At 34.6% G+C, this 11078-nt stretch overlaps 1 protein-coding gene across 1 annotated transcript in view; it reads left to right on the forward strand.

The window, feature by feature from the left end:
• Window positions 1-11078, forward strand: part of rspo3.L (R-spondin 3 L homeolog) — a 50685-nt gene extending 39607 nt beyond the window's left edge. Inside the window, exon 5 of the mRNA XM_018263181.2 lies at window positions 8578-11078. Within this exon, the coding sequence (XP_018118670.1) occupies window positions 8578-8710 (133 nt within the window). The 3' untranslated portion in view covers window positions 8711-11078. The remainder of the gene's footprint in view (window positions 1-8577) is intronic.

Genomic DNA, 11078 nt, shown 5'->3' on the forward strand with positions numbered 1-11078 from the left:
ACATATTGGCTCTAAGCTGAGACATCCATAGCCCTATTTTGAACAGTTTGAGAAGAGGTCAGATCTGGAAAGATCCCAGCTGCTACACTTGGAATTCACCGCCCAGTGGTCATTTATAATTAATATTAATGAATGGCAGATGACAGATGTTTATGTCCTAACCTTTGCCAAGCATTGCTAAACAAGTAACAAAGCTTCCCCACTCCCTTCTCTTTTAATTGAATTTTAACTCATAACCCTGTTTTTTTCTTCGAAAACATTATTGTTTTGATAAAGGCACAAACCAAGATAAAATATTCTCTGGGCCACTACTGTCCTGAAAGCTTGAAGTGATCACCAATTCAGTCGGCCGATAACTGTGAAATATTTTAGGTTACCATAAAATACTGTATAAACTGATTGAATATGAATATGCACATTGTTACCCTCACCTTTACAGATGTTTTCACATTGTTATCTGCTTGAGTTTTTGCACTCAGCTATTTTTTGTTCGTATATCACAAGAATGCTTGAAAACAGAACAAAAAATGACGGTACTAATTTGTGCATTTATTTTATTCTTCGGCATGGTCTTTTCTTTAAATACATATTCACACTGGTGCCTGTGAGGTTTAATTAAATATATAAGATCTGAGGTCCTCCTGGGAAGAGCAACAATTTTAATTGCATACTCCATGTGTCTTCTGGCTTTTCAGTGCATTGCTAAACTGTTTTCAGGTCTTGGTCTCTGGCAGTGGATTTACGTTTTTAGTTATTTTCCTGTAACATGTGTTTGCATTCCAGCAACGCCATCCTAGCTTTCTGTCAACTTAAAGCAGATAAAATGAGGAACAGTTGTAAGGGCTAAATGTTCTGTGTTACCTATTTTGTAACAACAATGGACTTTGAGGATTTAGTTTCACTGCATATGTGTTGAATGGGTGTTTTATATGATTCCCTTTTAGGTATGAATTACGTATATAAAGTGCAACTAACCATAAAATAACTTGTACAGAAAAATATGTATGGAATGGACAATACACACACAATAAATACATTTGGCATTATTTATTTTCCTTCCTCAAAAAAACACATCAGCATTGCATCTTGCTTGCATTTACTGGTCATGGCACCAATAATGGTAAAATGATATAGTGAAAGGGATTATTTCCCAAGTGAGTTCATACATTGCTCCAAACTATTTATTGTAATTGTTTACTAATTTAGCCAATCCTAAAGACACATTGGCCCAGATTCAAGTCAGTGAGAAAAAGGTTTATCCCATGAAAACTCAGGGACAAGATTCAATTTGAGTTGCAATTCAATTCAGAAAAATGTATCTCACTTTTCATTATGTGAAAACTCTATTGAAGTCTGTGGGAAAAAAACTGGAACTGAATTTGGAGAAAAGTTTTTTCTCCACAAATTGAATCTCCTCTATAAGTTGTCACGTAATAAACCGTGAGATAACTGAATTGAATCTGGCCCATTGTTTGCTAGGTAATACAACAGATACGTATAGATACTCCTTTCTAAGGGGGCCAGAACAAAACGTAGCTCAGCCAAGGACATAACTAAATTGATGCCAATAAAATAACCTATATACATATATAGGCATTGACATTTCGGCTATCCTGAGCTAGCAAGGGCTGCTTTGATTAGTATCTTGGAAACCGCTAAATCCTCTTAAAATGCTGCAGAAGTATGAACTGTTTTCAATTTTCTGTTGATCTGATTTTCTGCTTTAAGGATATGCACTGAAGGATAACATTTCCTATTTAGCAGTTTTGCACAGATTCTTTTTTTTATTGTCAATGGGTGACATTTAAATTTTTTGCAGAGGGATCCAATTAACCTGCCGTCATCTCTGATATTTTGTTTTTATTTTTTGAACTGTAGACCATTGTTTTTTGTTCATAAGTGCTTACTGTGCTTGACTATTTTCATGTTTCTGGAATATCAATAACACAAGAGCCTAAAACATCATAGTTGTCAACATTTGCAAATAATTTACAGGGACATTTTGCTGCTCGGCTTTCATGCCATTTGAGAATTGTGCCAAAAGAGGGCAGAATATTCCACATATGGAATCATTAATGATTGTAATTGTAACACAACAACTGTACCAGTTTTCAATAACTATTTGTAAATAAAAATACACTGAGACACACACATTAATTTAAACCCATGTAATCACAGTTAGCAGGTATGGAATACCGTATGTTTTTATTTTAACACCTTACCATTTTAGTACTACAGGCACTGGGCAACAATTGAAAAAACAAAAATTTGTGAGGTTTAACAAAATACAGGTATGGGATCCTGATCCAGAAACCTATTATCCAGAAAGCTCCAAAACAAAAATATTGGGTTTATTTAATGTTTAAGGGGGGTCATTTATCAAAGGTCGAATGTTAGCGTTTTTTATACCTGGAAAGAATTTGAATGACCTCGAATGAACTCACAACTCGAATGGTTTCTTATTTAACAAAAAACTCAAATGGAAAAAACTTGATTCAGAGAGTTTGAGTTCTGAAACCCAAAAACTCAAATTAATCGAGTTTTACAATAAAAAAAATGGAATTTCTCGAACTGATCGAGAAAAAAACTTGGAATATCATGAAGGCAATTAACATCTTCAAATGATTTAAGGGATCTCTGCCATTGACTCCTACATGACCTTGACAGGTTTTAGATGGTGTATTTTTGGATTTTTGTCTAGCCCAAAAATGTGATTTTTGACCAAAAAAACCCCTTGAAAACTCACATTTCATGGAAAAGACAACTCGAACCTTAATAAATAACCATAATAACCATACCTTGTGTCTGTTTTTTAGCAGACATAGGGTCACATTTACTTAGGGTCGAATATCGAGGGTTAATTAACCCTCAATATTCGACTGTCGAAGTTAAATCCTTCGACTTCGAATATCGAAGTCGAAGGATTTACAGCAATTCGTTCGATTAAATCCTTCGAAACAAATGATTCGAAGGATTTTAATCCATCGATCGAAGGATTTTCCTTTGACCAAAAATTTGTTAGAAAGCCTATGGGGACCTTCCCCATAGGCTAACACGGAGGTTTTGTAAGTTTTACTTGGCGAAGTAGGGGGTCGAAGTTTTTTTTAAAGAGACAGTACTTCGAATAGTCGAACGATTTTTAGTAAAAATCGTTCACTTCGAAGTCGTATTCGAAGGTCGAAGTAGCCAATTCGATGGTCGAAGTAGCCAATTCGATGGTCGAAGTAGCCAATTCGATGGTCGAAGTAGCCAAAAAAATCATTCGAAATTCGAAGTTTTTTTTATTCTATTCCTTCACTCGAGCTAAGTAAATGTGCCCCATAAGGTATGGTGATCCAAATTACAGAAAGATCCCTTATCTACTGTATATAACCCCTGGTCTCAAGCATTCGTGATAATAGAACCTATACATGTAAAATATGTTCAAGCACGTTTTATTAATATATATCTGACTGATAAAATGAAAGGGGCATTTTCCTTTAATGTAAAATTAACCGGTAGAAAACAAGATATTTGTTACAATGTCCATGTAAACTGAGGACACATCCTTATTAGGTTCCTATACAAAAATCTATTCTTTATTTTAAAAAATATCAAACTTTATTTTTTGTGAGAAGGACTAGACAACATATTGCTTATCAGATATAAACAGCAGATATAATAACATTTAAACTGGTAAATTCTGAAGGATGCTCAGCCGTTGGAATGTTATTGCATTTATTAACAGTTTCCTGACTGTCAACAAATTGACACATTTATCAAAGCAGATAAACTAATCTGACATCTATCACAGTTCCAGTCAATGCTAAGCATCAACACCCTGTATTCTCACACAACTGAAATATATGTAATTGAAAAGTGGAATGCCTACAGATAAGAGGTAAATGGGTATCAACAAAGCAGTTTTGTGTTTGATAGGATTATTTATCCTGTTTATCGAAAATTTCCTACATTCTAATATGTATGAGTAGCAGTTGAGGAGCATTAATCTAGTTATAATTTCCATCATCATCATCCTCCAGTAGCATGTACCTAGGTTTGTTGACCTTTGTAAAGAGTGTGGAATGTGTACCAGTTGAGATTCATAATAAGCAAATAGGCTATACCTGACTCACTGGGGTCATTTATCAACACTGGGCAAATTTGCCCATGGGCAGTAACCCATGGCAACCAATCAGATTGCAACATTCATTGCTCTACTTGCAGCTGGCTTTAAAAAGCTAATCACTGATTGGTTACTATAGGTTACTGCCCGTGGGCAAATTTGCCTAGTGTTGACAAATGAGCCCCACGTAGTATTCCAAAACTACCCGAGGCTAGTAAATCTGTGATATTAGTGCTACATTAGAGCATACAGTAAGTCAATTGATCTAAATACTTACTTATTTGAGCAAACAAAGCTTAACTGCAAATACTCAAATCCAAATTTCTGCATTCAAAAATGAACTGGTATGGGTGTTAACAGGGGGTGCTTAACCTGACCTAATTTTGCTTGCTTATTAGAGCTCTATATATGTTTACTTCTGCATTTGTTTCTTGGTCTAATTGTAAACAGAAAAATACTCAGCTGATCCCTGTCCTAGCAATACAGCAAGGCAAGATTAAGCAGGGCTGGCCATCACTTACCTGTGACTGTCTACTCTTCTGCTTCTTCCACTTCTATTCTTCTGCTACTTCCATCTTTGACTGCACAAATATGCAGCAACATCATCAGGGTTTATGTAATAAACAGCTTGCCAAAAATGCTGGCTTTTGGTTTAACACATCATACAAATGAGCGTACGTGTTTTTTTTGCATGGGGAGAAGCAGAAGAACACTTTTTACAGCTGCTGTTTATACTGCTTGAAAACCAAATTTGACATGCAGACTGCAGAGCAGGAAGCTCCTAGCCATAAAACGACTAAAAACTTTAATTTAATTTTCCATGTAATGTTGTGGGTAAGAGAACACTTACCGAGAAGAACAATACTCACCTTATATAATAGGACAGGCATAAAGTGGCATATTAACGTATCAAGCTTCAAGCAGAACTCTGTATTTTAAAGGGATACTGCGATGGGAAAACGTTTTTTTTTTTAAATGCATCAATTAATAGTGCTGCTCCAGCAGAATTCTGCACTGAAATTAATTTTTCAAAAGAGCAAACAGATTTTGTTATATTCAGTTTTGAAATCTGACATGGGGCTAGACATATTGTCAATTTCCCAGCTGCATCCAGTCATGTGACTTGTGCTCTGATAAACTTCAATCACTCTTTACTGCTGTACTGCAAATTTTGAGTGATATCACCCCCTCCGTCCCCCCCCCCCCAGCAGCCTAACAACAGAACAATGGGAAGGTCACAAGATAACAGCTCTCTGGAAGATCTAAGAAGAGCACTTAATAGTAAAAGCCAAGTCCCACTGAGACTGATTCAGTTACATTAAGTAGGAGAAATAACAGCCTGCCAGAAAGTAATTCCATCCACATGACTGGGGCAGCTGAGAAACTGACAAAATGTCTAGCCCCATGTCAGATTTCAAAACTCTTTTGAGAAATGGATTTCAGTGCAGAATTCTGCTGGAGCAGCACTATTAACACTATTGATGTGTTTTGGAAAAAAACATGTTTTCCATGACAGTGTCCCTTTAAGATTAACTACAGTAGTCAGATAGATGTTACTGAGTGTGTGTGTCTGTCTATCTGTCTATTTATCTTTAATGGTGACTGCACCAGCATCAGAGACAAAGGCAAAATATTTTTACTACTGCAGCTCGGAGATTCAACCTATCCAGCATAATAGGGGGTTTGTGAATTTTATGGGTTTCTGGAACCAAGAGTTATATGCTACAACTAAAGTTTGAATTTAAAGTGAATTTAACTCTTTCATATGGCTCTTTCCATATAGTTTTGCCCCATTTATGTAGGTAAAAGATTTCTCCACAGAAGAGGAGATTAACAGTAAAGGATGGGGAAAAGATATTACAGGTATAGGATACCTTATTTGGAAACCCGTTATCCAGAAAGCTCTAAATCACACCATCCATTTTAGTCAAATCATTATAAAAAATCATTCCCTTTTTGTCTGTAATATTAAAACTGTACCTTGTATTCAATCCTAAGTAAACTGCATGAATCCATATTGGTGGCAAAAATATCATATTGGGTCCATTTGATGTTTAAATGATTTTTAGCAGACTTTAGTTATGGAGATCCAAATGATAGAAACACTGAATAAAGCCATTTGAAGCTCCAATAAAATACCATGACACACTGATATGTAATAACACACTGATATTGTAATAATAGCAGAAAACATACTGGCTCTGAATATACCTGATTGTCTTAATTAAAATTTGAGAGGTTCATTTGATTAAGGTTCATAATATATTAAACTTAAGAGACATGACCCAAGAGCTTCTATTCTCTTTATTGATCTGATTTGAATTAAACTTTATAGCCATTCATTTTAGAAAATAAATCAATCTGAGATAACAACATTTTAAAGGGTTACTTGACTGGCTTGGTTTAATGTTTGTATCAACTGCAAAATGATTTTTAAGAGGAGGCTGACATTTTTTAAGGCACTGCTCCCTCCTTCTGGTGATTTTGTGAATTACACTCTTTAACCTAAAAATGCATATTATAAAGTTGCCTATTTAATTGACACCAAAATCTAGCATTGTACATAACATTATAACAGATCCCATACCCATACCGGCATATACCCTATCATCTTGTCAGCTGAAAGCATCTTTATTTCAGTTGTAATATATTGTTATCAGCATTTGAAAATATGTGTATATTTTTACATGTGGCTGATTGGTTGCAATACCACATGTTTCATTCCAAAATGGTTAATAATTCACCGTGCCCACCTAAAAGGCATGATTTTTAGATTATTAGAGCTTCAAGAAACCTATTTTTTAAGTTTAGATTAAAGGGTCACATTTTCAACATTTACCATGATCACATTTACCCCACCAAGTGCCACCATGCCATTAATAAGATACCCTGTGCAATTACATGTTGTGGCCTGCCTCCCCACAGCCCCTGTCACTTACTGCCTCATTTCCTCTCCCCTATGTGTCCAAACTTGACAACAGACCTAGCAGTAGAGTTAAGTCCTGATAAACTGAGCATAAATGTAAACAGTAACCCAAGCATATCTGGATTTTGACCTGTCTCCTATACCTAATACTGTGTATTTTTTATTTACTATAATCTCACTACCACATAAGTAAATTCATCAAGTCATATTTGTGTCAGAGCATTACATAAAGATTGCCAAGCCACAATCTTAAAGGTATACGATTTATTTACTTTAACAAGTGTCAAATTAGCAATATTACATAGGGTCAAATATAAAATGTGTAATGTCTTGCCATTCTCAGCTGGCAACGGACTAAGCATAAATAAACCTAGGATTGTAGAAATGTTGAATTTTTATGATGTACAAATTTAGCAGTTTTTGGTGAGAGCAGTTAACAGCTGTAAGAAATTAGGATAACATTAGGAGAACAATGTCAAACACCCAATATCTGGATAGGTTCCATGAAGAAAAGAAAAACATATCATGTGGAAATTTTGAATGTGTTTCTGTTTAGCGGCAATTTTGAATGTGTTTCTGCTTAGCCGTTATAACACTTTTGTTTACTGGAAGGCTTATTCTGAAAACCTTTAAAGAAAAAAACTTTCAATTGGCTAATTAAAGAACAACCCAGTACCAAAAATGTTGCTTGAATCATGTATGTGGCACTTGATTACTATACATTAAGGGGGTTATTTATCAAAGGTCGACTTTGTGAGGTTTGTGAGTTTTTTTCTACCTCGAAACAACTCACAACTCGGATGTTTTCTTATTTATGAAACAACCTGAATGTGAAAAGCTTGAATCAATGCTATCGTTGGGTAAAGCTTGAATAATCGAATTGACAATCAACAAAAAAAAAAGCTTGAATAAGTGAAAGTGAAGTGAAGGAGAAACCTGGAATACTTGGAATCTGTGGTTTTCCAGAGAAGGGAATTACTTGTTATTTGTTTGTGACTTTTTTTGGTGACAAAACGCAGCTGGAACTATTCTTTATAGTCTCAGTCTTTTTGCTTGTATTCTCGTTTATCATCAAAGCTCTACTATTACTATTTTTTCTATTGTTCGTACTAGGACTACATACCTTTGGAAAAGGTAAGGGGAGAGATAAACCTGGAATACATGTAACCTGTGGTTTTCCAGAAAAGGATCTTTATTTGGATTACCATACATTAATGCTATTAAAACATGTACAGAATTAATACTTATTTATGCTTTATTACCATGCTTAATTATAACTTAATTATAACTATATGGCTAATGGCTTGTTATATGTACTACCATTTAATGAATGTGTTGCTATTACTGGTGTATCCCTAGTATTATTAAGATTTGGTAAATACAGCCTATTCAGGTGAGACTTTACAGCTCTAAAACTATATCAGTAAATCAGATTCATAAGATGCAGTTTCATTTGATGATAAAGAATACACTTGATTCTTCATAATCCCTTCACCATTGTTCAATTTAAGACTTAACCTAACTAGCTTCTTATTTTCACTCCTAGACCAAAAGGCAACAGAGATGAAATAAAAAAGAACAAACAAAGGCGAAAGGAAGGTGATGCTCCCAGAAAACAAAGACAGAGAAAGCAAGAGAGAAATCAGAGAGAAGGAAAGAGAGGAGAAGGCAAAGCCTAAGAGTCGGAAAGCACAAGAGCTAAATCTTTGTGTGGTGTTAATGAACATTGAGAGCCTCATACATGTGACTGGCTTCGGATGCTGCTACCTTGATCATATACGCAGATGACTGAACCTATTTCTTTTTGGAATGGAGAACTCATGCACAGTTAAGGCTAAAACAAGGCTCCAAAAACTTTCCTTTCTGTGGAAAAAAGGGTGGGCAACAAGAAAAAAATTTATCTAAAAAAGCTTTCTCTGGATGCTTTAGCCTTGTACACTTCTGTGCATTTAGAAAAAAAGGACTGTTGAGATTTTTTTAAGTAATTATTAATAGTATATAGAAGATATATCATTATTATAAATGAGACTTGGATAAACAACTATTCCTCATTTTTCTATAGCATTGTTAATGCTGTATTTCAGATTTAGGCTGGTGAAATAAACAGCAAGTTCCTCTGACACATTTTGTTACAGTGATTACATTAAGACAAAAATACAAGAAGCACACATTGTTGAGAACACAGGCTTGCCACATGCCCACTTAAATAGTGAATATCGCACTCCATGCCAGAGTTCAAACATCTTCTCTATTTCAATGTAAGTTACTTTCTGTCATCAGTTTTCACTAATAAGGTAAAATGAAAACAATGGTCTGAACCATGTAATGCACATACATAACATCCAATAAAATGTATTAACACTAACTTCAGCAATCTTCTTTGTGTACAGGGGAATACAAATGTAACATAGTTTTGTATGTTCTTGCTATACAAGTTATGATAAGTTCATGAACTTAGTGTGTGAATATTGCTGTTAATATTCGTTATTATTCTTCCCTTCCCAAAGCTGGTTTATGGGCAAAGCATTAAGAGAAAGACTATAGCTAAAAGAATTATAGGAGAAATACAAAGCATTTGCTCTATACAGCAAATCTAGTAACAGCTTCACAGTAACTAAGATATGCCCTTTAACAGGAATATTGTTATAACTGCTCCTCTTAAAGGGAAGCTATACTTGAACATTACAGGCCTATATATCACACCAAGCAGCCTAAACATTAAACACTGTTTCTTTAAAAAAACAAAATAATGAAAATGCATAAAAAGCAATCTACTTATTGGTTGCTATGGGTTACAAGACAAGAAGCAAATTTAAGACAATCTATAACATTACACCCTTTTCCAAACCTCTTGTGCTGTGCTCTAACATTAACCAAGGACATGCATGCATTCTGGGGTAAAGCTGCCAAAGAATAGACAAAAGTGTGTCTTTTACGCCATACTTCTTCCCGTTACAGTTAGAAAAAGCATTTCCTGCCAGGTAATGACTGAGGGAGTCCACAGAACATCATAAAATGGTGACTCAAGGTAAAAGATGTAAAAAGGGCAATATTTACTGAAATACAATTGCCAGTTTGGTAAGATGATTTAATAGGCCACTTCTTAGGATATAAATTATGCTTATACTTGTTCAGTATATTCAGTTCAGTTTATTTTCTAACTCTTAGATAAGCGTAAGCTTTTGTTCATAAAAGAGCCGGCTGACAGTAAGGTTATGTAAACATTAGTAAACTGCTTTTAGTAAAGAGGCAGAATCAAAGATAAACTATAATAAACCAGTTGCAGGAACATAGCATTTAAGGTCATGTATGTACTGATAAAGTAATAACTCAATACATGTTATTAAATTATAGTGGAATATCTGAATATATCACCAGAAGTGGGCTTTTCATTACCTTATACACTGAGCAACTAAAAACATCTTTAAACAGTTATTGTGGCAACAGAGTTATAAAGATCTCATGTTAAGAAATATAAATATATATATGTACAGTATAATATACTTTTGAAAGAGCAGTTGTCAACAATAAATAAATGTAAATGTTCTTCTGTGCAACCTTGCTCAGTAAAAAATATGGTACCAAGCATCACAAAGATTTTCAGACATGATGTACTAGGCGTAATCATACTTTATCCAGCCCATCATGTTCTAAACCGTTGCTTTCATTTATACTACCATATCTATCATGCATGTGTCTACATGAAAAAAAATAAAACAGAAAAATAAAGCCTTCCACAGACACAACCTTTAATCCTTTTGCTGCTGGAGAGGCCGTTAATTCATTGTTGTGCATTTTATTTAAGGGCTTTCCAAAAGCAAAAGTGAATATTTGCTATATGACAGGAGGACAGATACAAAATGCAAAGGAGGGAAAGATCTTGGAAGCATTGTGTTTTTTTTCCAGTCATGTTACCTTCTGGAAAATCTGATTTTGTTATGTAACCTGTTTATTGATTATCATGGAGGAAAAGGGAATACAGCTTCAGTAACATGTAACTATTGAAAAATATGCCACTGCAATAAATATACTTCTGAACAAATTCAA

Source organism: Xenopus laevis, chromosome 5L (assembly GCF_017654675.1).
Source record: "Xenopus laevis strain J_2021 chromosome 5L, Xenopus_laevis_v10.1, whole genome shotgun sequence".
In the NCBI taxonomy this organism is placed as follows: Eukaryota; Metazoa; Chordata; class Amphibia; order Anura; family Pipidae; genus Xenopus; species Xenopus laevis.